The sequence below is a fragment of the Zootoca vivipara genome, chromosome 2 (assembly GCF_963506605.1).
Source record: "Zootoca vivipara chromosome 2, rZooViv1.1, whole genome shotgun sequence".
Classification (NCBI taxonomy): domain Eukaryota; kingdom Metazoa; phylum Chordata; class Lepidosauria; order Squamata; family Lacertidae; genus Zootoca; species Zootoca vivipara.
Window position 1 is genome coordinate 123,251,200 of NC_083277.1, and position 12,093 is coordinate 123,263,292.

General features: G+C 47.5%; 1 protein-coding gene across 7 annotated transcripts in view; it reads left to right on the top strand.

Annotated features, from left to right (window-relative positions):
• The window catches only part of GMIP (GEM interacting protein), a 94,077-nt gene extending 85,443 nt beyond the window's left edge, over positions 1 to 8,634 (top strand). For 6 of the 7 annotated variants that reach the window (XM_035101737.2, XM_035101750.2, XM_035101781.2 and 3 more), the window contains 4 exons: positions 1,600 to 1,796; positions 3,561 to 3,849; positions 5,696 to 5,858; positions 7,490 to 8,634. In XM_035101737.2, the coding sequence (XP_034957628.1) occupies positions 1,600 to 1,796; positions 3,561 to 3,849; positions 5,696 to 5,858; positions 7,490 to 7,884 (1,044 nt within the window). In that variant the 3' untranslated portion in view covers positions 7,885 to 8,634. The remainder of the gene's footprint in view (positions 1 to 1,599; positions 1,797 to 3,560; positions 3,850 to 5,695; positions 5,859 to 7,489) is intronic. The other variant, XM_035101744.2, reaches the window with a different exon arrangement.
• Positions 8,635 to 12,093: the final 3,459 nt, after the last annotated feature.

Genomic DNA, 12,093 nt, shown 5'->3' on the forward strand with positions numbered 1-12,093 from the left:
AGGTAGAAGGGGAGGGACACACACTCTCTCAAGACTGTCTGCATTTGCAAAGTAATACAGCGAGACCCCACTTCAGAAACAGCAGCAGCAGGAAGTCCCTTCCTGCACCACCAAAGAAGCTTTACTAGAGGAAAAAGAATCACTCTGTAAAGTTGCTTTTCCAAGCCCAACAGAGTCTATAAATCAAGGCGTGGGGAGTGGGGGAGGGACGGCTTTCTCTGAGTCCCACCAATACATCTCTGCATTCCCCAAATAATAAAGAGGTCGTGGCCGCAGCGTGGGGGAGGGGAGTGTGTGAGCGGACAGAAGAGACGACATGCTGACGTGTGTCTCTCTCTTTCTCTCTCCCCCCTCCACAGTCCTACTTTACACCCCGTAGCTGCCCTGTCCTTTGCAGAGAGAGGGAGGAAGGAGGGGGGAAAGTTACTTGCAGCACCCGAGGGAGAGGAGGCGGTGGTGGCGGCAGAGCCATAGGGCTTAGTGGCTCGTTGCACCCTGTTGGGGTGCCCCCAAGAGGCTGGCGCCCTGGTGCAACAGCCACTAGCCCCTATGGGAAGGCCGCCTCTGTTGGCAGCCATATGTCAGGAATGCTTTGATGGTGTTTCCTGCTTGGCAGGGGGTTGGACTGGATGGCCCTTGTGGTCTCTTCCAACTCTAAGATTCTATGATTCTAATATAATACATTTTTGCATGTGATTTTCTCTAACATATGCAGTTTTGTGCACATTTTACTCAGCTACATGTATTACTCAGCTCCATGTGCACATTGCTGGGCTGGAGAACTGTGCTGCTAATTTCAGAAAAGTGTGAATTTTAAAGCATGGCTGTGTTTCAGTTCCTGCATTTTTTCACAATGTGTGAATTAAGTAGCTTCTTCTTAAAATGCAAACTGAATCAATTCCCCTCCCCATCTCTAGTGTTTGTGCATGTGGGTTTGTGTGACCAAAACAATTTTCAAATGGGCCCCCCAAATGTCGGTGACCCCGGCCTGGAGTAGTTAGGGCATCCCATGACTCCCCCCGGTTCTGTTGCACCTGCTCTCAATTTTCCATTGCTCTTTGTATTGTTGAAAGCAGAGTAGCCTCTCCAGATGCTATGGTAGATCTGTGGCTGAGGAAGAAGTCTCTTCTCCTGGGAGACCAGCATATTTTACAAGTTTGTGATGATCAATTCATTATTTTTGTTATGTATTGGAGTTTTCCCTCAGGTCCTCGTCAATTGTCCTTTAGGAGGGAGCTTTGAGTTATGTTTGTTACATTGTATGAGCCAGCCTCTATCAAAGCAGGCCGGCTCGGCAGTGGAGTTCAGTTCTGTTCCAGCCTCCAAATAAAGAGCTGCTTGGAGAAATCACAGTGTCGGCTACTCTGTTCACCCACTACAGTATTCAACAATTTTCTATCTTGCTCTTCCAAAGGAACCCAGGGCAGCAAACGATGACACAGTAAAACAATACAATTAAAATAAAAGGAAGGTATATTTGAAAACAAGAGCTTTTACCTTTACCTTCTGCTGGATGTGGTTCTCTCATTTCTCTGAAAACGTTTGCAATCGCATGTAAAGGGGAGGTTTTCTAACCCTTCTTTTCCCTTCTTCTTACAGCTTTCCAGTCCTGTGCTCCCATATGAACTGTACGATGATTTCATGGCTCTCTCCAGGAGCGTGCAGAGAACGGAATACAGAACAGGGGCTGATCCTGAGACCTTGACAGATCCCATCAAGAGTACAAAGGATTTACTGCGCAAACTGCTACCAACAAATTATAACACATTACGGCACCTCATTGCTCACCTCTACAGGTAACAGTGAGACCAGCAGTGACTCCTGAGCTCTTTTCTTTTATGAATAAGGGCCCTTTCCAGAGCTCTAAAGTGGGGTATAAATATCCTAAACTCTTAACAGTATCCAATTTCAACACAGATCCACACACCTCTGTTTGCCCTGCCACTTTTCCCTGGGAAAACCTGCTGTTTCCTTCTGAAATGGACCAAATGACAACTGGGTTTTCTGCAGATTGCCATTTGTTCCAATTCAGCAATAAAGAGTGTTTTGCAGGGGGAAGCTGCAGGGCAAACACAAAGTCACTCATACCTAGAAAGCCCAGGGCCCTATGAAGCAGTGTGTGCCCACCCACTCACCCCCACCCCCCAGGTCTCCTTGGGGCTTCTTACGCCACTGCCTTTGTTTATCTGCATGATACTTGGGTGTCCTGCTTTCTCCCAAGGGCTCAGGCTACCAGTAGAACATATAAAGTCCGGGGCAAAGCTAGACTTTATTTCACCCAGGTCAGACACTTTGGCACCCCATGTGCATTTATGTTCACACACATAGACTGGGAGCCTCAATGGCGCCCTCTGGAGACTTCACCCAGGGCAAAAAACCTGGCTAGCCCCCACCACCCGAAGCTATAGTGCTGTATGAAATTTATGTTTTCCATCCCCAGGTGCTTTAAAAATGGTATCTGATCAAGAATTCTCAAATTGGGAATAGCTTCCACAAGCCACAAACCTGTTTGCATCTTCCTTAAGGGCAGAGCTGCACATTGATGCAAACATATATGTCACACAAGCTCAGTGGCATCTTCTTCTAGGGAAATGGTGCTCAGCCTGAATCCAGGGACTCTTGAAGTTCCTCAGAAGCTTCCCTGGGGTTTCTCTATATTATAAGAAGATCAGTCATGGACTGGGATTCAGACCACTTATTCCATTCATGTGAGACCCAGTCAGCCCCAAACCTCATAAAAAACCCTCTCCATTGCACTAAAGTTCTGCAACTAATGATTTGGGAATTCTTATGCAGGAAGATTCACAGCTCAGTTGCAAAACCATGGGCATAGCCAAGGGGGGCTCAACAAAAATTCTGGCTATGCTCATGTGCAGAACGCATGTTTTGCAAACAGAAGGTGCCACATTCAATCCCCAGCATCTCTCGTTCAAACAATCGGGGAACAGAAAATGGAAACGATCTCTGCCTGCAGCCCTGGAGAGCTGCTGCCAGTCAAAGTAGACAATATTAGGCTAGATGGACAAATAATCTGACTTTGTATAATGACGATTCCCGTGTTTCTACAAAACAGAAGATTATAAAGACAAGAGGGTAACTCCAGAGTAAATCCTTGCAAGGCAAGGGGAACCTCAGGTGATAGGTTCACAACTACTTTTGCACCAATAGTATAAAGCTATAATGGTTATTCATGTTTTATGTAGGGACTAGGCTCTTCCCTCAAGGTAGCACTCCTGAAGGGGTATTGCATTTTTCCAGTACTCAAGTAGCAATATTATACTGCTGAGAAAATGTGTTCCCTTCTCTGACATTACCCTCATTGCTGTGCCATGTGGAATGCAGTTGCCTAAGTGTCACAGCGCCAGCGGTGAAGGACCTCTCCCATGCACTCCAACCATGGAGATACTTTTCAGAATGAAGTGGAGAAGCCCTGAATCCACAAAGTCACAAAATGAAAATGACTTATTGAAAATGTAGCCAAAGCAGCTCAGTCTCTGCCATTTCTGGAAAATGTTTAGGTTCAGACCTCTGATGATTCATTTTCTCCCCCCCCCCCCAAGAGTGGCTGAGAGATATGAGGATAACAAGATGTCTCCAAACAACCTGGGGATCATCTTTGGGCCCACACTAATCCACCCTCCCTTGAGCAATGAAGTTTCCATGTCGTGCCTCGTGGACTCAGGGTACCAGTCCCAACTGATTGAGTTTCTCATCCTCAACTACGAAAGGATATTTGGGATGGATGACCTGCCTCCATCTGGGCCTTGTGAACGTGAAAACTCTTTGAAAGAAGCAAATACCAAGGAAGCTCTTTCAAGCAGCAAAAGAGATGTTGCAGCACCTTCTGAGGTAGGAGGGGGGTGGGATTCCCAGCATAGGCTTCCCTTCATTTCCCTACTCCTTCCCACATTGCCTCTAGAGATATACGTCCAAGAGCACCCCTCATGGTGGTTAAGAATAGGGGAAGTGCCCTATTTTTCTGTGTATAAGACGCTCCCATGTAAAAGATGACCCCTATTTTATTGAACCCAAAATTAAGAAATCAATATTTTAGGGTTGCCATATCTCTAGAAGTGGCGGCAGAAGGTTGTTCAGCTTTCTTTGGCCAAGTGGGCCAAGTGCAGCCCCTGGTCCCCCTGCCAAATGCACAATAAAAATCCTCCCGGCCATCAGCCTGTGGTTGCTGGCAGAACTGGTTCTGGCAGCTTTTTCATGGCAGCAGCAGGAAGGTAAGTAGTGTTTTTTAAACCCCCTGTGTATTCACCATCTGTGTATAAAACAACCCCCAATTTATGACTTAAAAATTAGCCAAAAACATTTTCTTATACATGGAAAAATATGGCAAAAACACAGGATGCCAGATTCAATATAGAAACCATCATGTATAAAAGGAGTATTTGACAACGGCAGGACAACATGACTGTACCCAGGTCAGGAGAAAAATGATGATACCATGTTATGGTTTCTGTAGCTGTTAAGGCCAGGACAGGGGTGGAAATAGGCAGGTTATAGTACCAATGCCTTCCCTCCATGTGGCCACATATTCCGTCCTTGATGGGCTGAGATGCTGCTGCTCTCCCGCCTTCCTGGAGGGAGGCAGCTGAGGCCCAGGGAGCTCAGCACTGACTCTGCAGGCACAGAATGGCAAGAGCAATAGACTGGCTCCACTGTCTTGCCCGGGGCCAAGCTCCTTCCGTCGGTGCCTGTGACATACGGTGCTTGGCAGCTGGGAGAGACCTCTTGGCAGCACCTCACTGGTGGCTACTATTGGTTTCTATAGCTAAAGGATCTCAGGTTATTTTTTGAGACATATCGAGCTGTCTAGTCAAGATTGATGGTACTAGGTAATGTGGACGATTGCTGGATTTACTACGGTATAAGAGCTGAGCTGTGGAAGAATCCCATGATGGTTTTGTTGTTGGACTGAACCCCTCTTTGCTACAGATAAAGGAATTGCATGTTTGAGTCACACATGCATGACCTTTTGCACATGACAACCTAACATGTCAAGGGAAAAATTAGCTTAGATCTCTTCTCCTAAGCTTGATCTATGCAAGCAGTGTTTTATGGGAGAAAATTCAAAATGCAGTCCCCGATCTGAAGTTTGATGCAGTACAATCCATGTGCTTCTGCTCCGCACATACATTGGTTCTAAGACTGCTGCCAATATGAGTAACAGGCCTTATGACTTCTGGGCATACCAGGATCCCTCATTTCTCAGATTCTGTTGCCTCCATCTTTTCTTCTGAGCTTGTCAGTCTGCATGTGGTTGACCTCTGTGGTGCAAACTGCGATGGAGACACCAATGTTCTACATTTTACATGGCTCTCAATTTTAAAAAATAAATTGCCAGGCAATGTATGGGGGTGGTGGGAGCGAAATTTTGCCACCATTTCAACTTTATCTGAATAGATCCATTTTTGACATTTCAAAACCACATACCACAAATGGCAGTGACCAGTTTCAAATTCTGAAAAGAAAATGTGAGCAAAATGGATGTTTCAACAGGGAACATTCTGGAACAAAAATCTTTCTAAAATAAATGTGGCACTTGGATTTAAAACTTTTAAATGAAATTCTGCAATGAAATGATTATATACACATACAGTAATGGGATTCTTTCCCTCTGACTCTGATTCTAACTTTTTGCAAGTCCTTTTGCAAGTTTGCTTGACATACCCTTTTCTTGCAGCAGCCAGGGGAGCTCAATGCACAGATTCACAAACATGGCTTTTCCTTCCAACAGAAGTCCTTCTCTAAGCCATATCTGGGTGAAGACAACAGCACTGCTGTGGATTCTTGCTCTACCAATGCCAGGCAGGAGCAAACCCACTTTCCTGAAAGTGGGGAAACCATAGGTAAAGTTCTTTCCTAGATACCAACCAGGCATTTAAAGAATATTGGTTCATATTTTGGGGAGAGAATATTGTATTCTTCAGGTTCAACAGTGGGTGCCCCACTCTTCCTCCAAACCATTCAGATCCACAATGTCTCCCCCCATAACTTCCAGACACCCTGTCTCTCCAGATGTTTCTATATCAACATTTTGAGAAGCCACTACATTCCAAATTTTGCCTGCTCTAGTATCAGAATGGCCAAACCCAAATGATATATCTCGATATAATAAGAAAGGGATGAGTGTTATTGCGCAGCCCCCAGTGGAGGATTTGTATTGCTGCATCACTCCTGGTTTGGCGTGAAGTCCTAGTGCTGTGGGGGTGCAAAAGTGAAGGCAGAGGCCATGGCATAGGAGTGGGAAGGGAGAGACAGTGAGAGGGGGCGAAAGTGCTCAAAGAAATGACAGACCTTTGAGGAAAGCAGAAATGGAGATAACTGAAAGAAAATGGTGATTTTAAACCACAGCAGAGGTTTGACTAACAGAGGTTTGACTAAAGGACCTTCATTGTCAAAACACTGTATGAAAGGACTATGGAGTATTTTAGAGCATTGTACCTTTTATATCTCTCACATGAGGCAGCTAAGGAATTGGAAAGGGAGAAGTTTGAGTACTGGAGATACAGGGAGATACACTAAAAGCAGGGGGAAGGGGGCTGTTCTAAACAACGACAGAAGGTTTGAGTAAAGGGAGATAAAGAGACACTGAGAGGAAAATTGCAGTTTTAAACAATGGCAGAGCAATGAGTGAAACAGTGCTGTAAAGTGGCAGAGAGAGGGGGAAAGTGGTTGTTTTAAACAATGGCAGAGGTTTCAATAAAGCAGGAACACTTGAATAGAGTAGGCAGAAGTGACACTGGAGGGGGGAATGGCAGTACGAGTACAGCAAGAAGAAAGTTTGGAAAGGCTGTTGTGTTAGCTTCTGTGTTGCATCCACCTCTGCTATTTTTCCAACATAAAACTATTTTTGTTTTGTTTTTAAAATAACTCCTTGTCTCACCATTCCTGCTTTATTTAAATCTCTGCCATGGATTAAAACCACCATCTTCCTCCCAGGGTCTCTTCCTAGCAAAGGAAGTGATCAAGGAGGAGCTCTCCTCGTCATTAACTTTTAATAAGCATTGCATTGGGGATGCAGGTGGCGCTGTGGGTTAAACCACAGAGCCTAGGGCTTGCTGATCAGAGGGTTGGCGGTTCGAATCCCTGCGACGGGGTGAGCTCCCGTTGCTCGGTCCCAGCTCCTGCCAACCTAGCAGTTCGAAAGCACATCAAAATGCAAGTAGATAAATAGGGACCACTACAGCGGGAAGGTAAACGGCATTTCCATGTGCTGCTCTGGTTCTCCAGAAGCGGCTTTGTCCTGCTGGCCACATGACCTGGAAGCTGTACGCTGGCTCCCTCGGCTAATAATGCGAGATGAGCACGCAACCCCAGAGTCGGTCACGACTGGACCTAATGGTCAGGGGTCCCTTTACCTTTACCTAAGCATTGCATTGGGACATCGTTCAAGTTAAGACTTTTGCTTCCTGGGATGATACATTCAATAGATTGTCTGCTTCCCTAATTCTGCACAATATCTCTTCTCCTCACTCAGAGCTGAACAGCAGTGATGGCAACAAACAGAATGATGCTATACTTGACCCTGAAGCCACCAATGTCAGCCCACAGACCAGGGGGCGCTTCAGCCGGATGCCTGTGAAGCACCTTCGCACTGTCACCCCCAAAGTGCCCAGCCTGCCCCTGCTGGCTGCTACCATGGCTGGCTCAGAGGCAGGCAGCAGTCTCCTAGAGCAAGGTACAAACAGCTGCAGCAACTCGCCAGACACTGGAGGGCAGCGCAAGCACTTTGAGATCACTCCGGAGACTGGCAGGATTGTCTCCAAGTTCCAGACTCAGAATGGGAGCCAAGACTGCTGCACTGCAGGGCTGGAAAACCCACTGGAGCGAGAGCCTGTGGATGCATTGGGAGGAAGCAGGACTGAATCTTAATGGTTTTGTTTTAATCTTTTAGGAAGCAAACCAGACAAAGGGCTTGAATTCCAGTTCCAGGAACAATTTGGAATAACTTGACCCTAACTTTGCAAAAGCAGGAAAAACTGCTGTTCACCTATGAGTCCACTTGAGAACTGGGGAAGAAACAGCCCTGGGTGTATCTCACAGAAACCTAGGACGGATGATGTTCCCTCCACATTTAACTGTTGCATTTCTTTGCTTTGAAGAGCCAGTGGAGCTGCTGGGTTGCTGTAAGCTACAAAGCCATTACTGTAGTGCAGTCTCTCGAAATGAGGCTGGGGCTGAAGGGCAACTTCCCAGGGATGGCCAGGAGCATTTGGGAGGAGGAAGAGTCAAGGGCAGAGCCTAAGACATAGCAGGGTGTTGCTTGAGGTCCCAGGGGAGTTGTTGGTCAGCATGGGGTGGCTGGTTTTTCCAGGGGCCATGTTGGAGATTTGGGGTGTTTGGGCAGGACTGTTCAAGTAAAATCCAGGGTGGTTCAGGGCTGGTTTTTCCACCTGGGCTGGATATGGTTTGAAAAGGTGATGCCGTTACGTTGAGACTACATGATTGCAGGGGGGGGGGGGCTCAGCCAGACTGCCACATGCAGGGCTATATTCAGCAGGTTTAAAGATACCAAAATATCGAGAAAGTTGAGCTCCGTGACCTATATTAATTTTGCAAATTAAGCAAAGTTTTGTAACTTCTCTTACCTTGCATTCTTCTATTAATTTTATTTCTTACTTACTATTGTGCATTATTTATTCTACTGCTGCTATTCATAGCGAGAGGGCAGTGGAGCCCCACTGCCTAAGCTTTGGAAATCTTGTAACAGCCTCCAAAATCTCTTGCTTCTGAGCTTTCAGGGGGTATTACAAAAGAGAACAGATTCTCAGGAAGCAAAGCTTTGCAGTGTCATTTTCTGTGCCTTTTTTTCTTCTGTGCCTGCCTAGAATTGCAATTTACCTACAGTCTGCGCAAAGGTAAGCTGTAATGCTAGAGGTGAGGAGGGAAGCGTGGCTGGCAAAGGACCCCTGGAGGCAGGGCAGCTACTGTCTTTGGGAGGCTGCCTGGCTGCAGAGGTGGGTGGAGAGTGGAGAAGGGGCTGCTAGGATGTTTCAGCCTCCGCCTGGTTACGCTCATCTATTTTTAGGTTCTCTGTGCAGCTTTGGCTGCTTCATAGATGATGGAATTTCTTTGTGGAGATCAGTTCCTTGCAGGTTTCTGCCATCCATGGAGTGGGAGACAACAAGGTGACTGCGACTCCCCCCACCATTCCTCCCCCCCCAGTTCTGTCTTCCATGCTTAGGGCTCAGACACCCTTACCCTTAGCTCCTCTCTTCCCAGGCACAAGTCCATGCTTAAAAGCTCCATGTCCCAGCATGGTGGTTCTTCTCTCCCCCCCCCCCCAAGCTTTGCCTGCAAAAACTCACTCTTTCATGCTCAGTTGAAGCAAACATCAAGTCAGGTTTTCTGTGGATTTCCGTTTAGAATCATAGAATCATAGAGTTGGAAGAGACCACAAGGGCCATCCAGTCCAACCCCCTGCCAAGCAGGAGACACCATCAAAGCATTCCTGACACATGGCTGTCAAACCTCTGCTTAAAGACCTTCAAAGAAGTAGACTCCACCACACGCCTTGGCAGCAAGTTCCAGTGTCGCTTCTCTGGAGCAGCAGAAAACAACCTTTCACCCTCTTCTATATGGATCCCTTCCAATCAGGATTCAGGCCTCATCATGGGACTGAAATTGCCTTGGTCAGGGGCAGGGGACAGGAGGCGGGCAGGTGTGGAGGACTCCCTGGTCCTGAATGGGGTAACTGTGCCCCTGAAGGACCAGGTGTGCAGCCTGGGAGTCATTCTGGACTCACAGCTGTCCATGGAGGTGCAGGTTAATTTTGTGTCCAGGGCAGCTGTCTATCAGCTCCATCTGGTATGCAGGCTGAAACCCTACCTGCCTGCAGACTGTCTCACCAGAGTGGTGCATGCTCTGGTTATACCACATAACACCGGTCTTGAAAGATCTACATTGGCTCCTGGTACGTTTCTGAGCACAATTCAAAGTGACCTTTAAAGCCCTAAATGGCCTCAGTCCAGTATACCTGAAGGAGCGTCTCCACCCCCATCGCTCTGCCTGGACACTGAAGTCCAGTACCGAGGGCCTTCTGGCGGTTCCCTTGTTGCGAGAAGCCAAGTTGCAGGGAAGCAGGCAGAGGGCCTTCTCGGTAGTGGCGCCCGGCCTGTGGAACGCCCTCCCATTAGATGTCAAAGAGAAAAACAGCTATCAGATTTTTAGAAGACATCTGAAGGCAGCCCTGTTTAGGGAGGCTTTTAATGTTTAATAGATTATTTTATTTCATTTTTCTGTTGGAAGCCGCCCAGAGTGGCTTGGGAAACCCATCCAGATGGGTGGGGTATAAATAAATTATTATTATTATTATTATTATTATTATTAGTCGCGCTGGTCGATGATCTCCGGTGAGCTAGGAACAAAGGTGAGAGCTGCTTCCTAGTTCTACTGGATCTCTCAGCGGCTTTTGACACCATCGACCATAACATCATTCTGGACAGCCTAGAGGGGTTGGGAGCTGGGGGCACTGTCATACAGTGGTTCCGCTCCTTCCTCCTGGGCCGTGTTCAGAAAGTGGTGGGGGGGGATGAGTGTTCAGACCCCCTAGGCTCTCACTTGTGGGGTGCCTCAGGGTTCTGACCTCTCCCCTGTGCTTTTTAACATCTACATGCAGCTGCTGGGAGAGATCATCAGGGGGTTTGGGCTGGGTGTTCATCAGTATGTGGATGATACCCAGCTCTACCTCTCTTTTAAATCAGAACCAGTGAAGGCGGTGAAGGTCCTGTGTGAGTGCCTGGAGGCGGTTGGAGGATGGATGGCGGCTAACAGATTGAGGTTGAATCCTGACAAGACAGAGGTACTGTTTTGGGGGGACAGGAGGCGGGCAGGTGTGGAGGGCTCCCTGGTCCTGTATGGGGTAACTGTGCCCCTGAAGGACCAGGTGCGCAGCCTGGGAGTCATTTTGGACTCACAGCTGTCCATGGAGGCACAGGTTAATTCTGTGTCCAGGGCGGCTGTCTACCAGCTCCATCTGGTATGCAGGCTGAGACCCTACCTGCCTGCAGACTGTCTCACCATAGTAGTGCATGCTCTGGTTATCTCCCGCTTGGACTACTGCAATGTGCTCTACGTGGGGCTACCTTTGAAGGTGACCCACAAACTGCAATTAATCCAGAATGCGGCAGCTAGACTAGTGACTGGGAGTGGCCACCGGGACCACATAACACCGGTCCTGAGAGATCTACACTGGCTCCCAGTACGTTTCTGAGCACAATTCAAAGTGTTGGTACTGACCTTCAAAGCCCTAAACGGCCTCGGTCCTGTATACTTGAAGGAGCCCGGACACTGAGGTCCAGCTCTGAGGGCCTTCTGGCAGTTCCCTCATTGCGAGAAGTGAGGTTACAGGGAACCAGACAGAGGGCCTTCTCGGTAGTGGCACCCGCCCTGTGGAACGCCCTCCCAGCAGATGTCAAGGCAATAAGCAACTATTTTACTTTACAACTATTTAACTGAAGGCGGCCCTGTTTAGGGAAGTTTTTAATGTTTGATGCTGTACTGTGTTTAATATTCGGTTGGAAACCGCCCAGAGTGGCTGGGGAAGCCCAGCCAGATGGGTGGGGTATAAATAATAAATTATTATTATTATCGTTAAACAATTGGCAGAGCCCTTAAAGGTGGGATTTCCCTGAGGAGCGTCTGCCTGTGTGACTTTAGGCTTTAGGGATTATGGATGGCATTAGGATTCCCACGATGCAAGGCATAACACACTTGGTCTACAGTTTAGGAACAAAATCATACCTTTGAATCATACCTTCCTGGAACACAAGGTTACAGGAAGAGAAAATAAGTTTTCGAAGAGAGATGCAACATTTTCTTAGCTGAACAGTTCCTAGTGAAACCATCCAGTTTTGAGAGTTCGCTTGCAGAGCGTTCCATAGCTGCAGTACCACTAAGCCAGCCATTAGGGGCGCTGAGCAAAGATTTTGAAGTGGGACAGCTGATCCCTTTCGATCTTGCCTGTAGGCACAGAGATGAAAAGGGTGCAGGCAGATGCCTTTATTTGAACCGGGCAGCAATGAACGAAAGAAAGTGGGGGGGGGGCAGGGAGAGGAAAATAGATGGGACGGATCTTTCTCA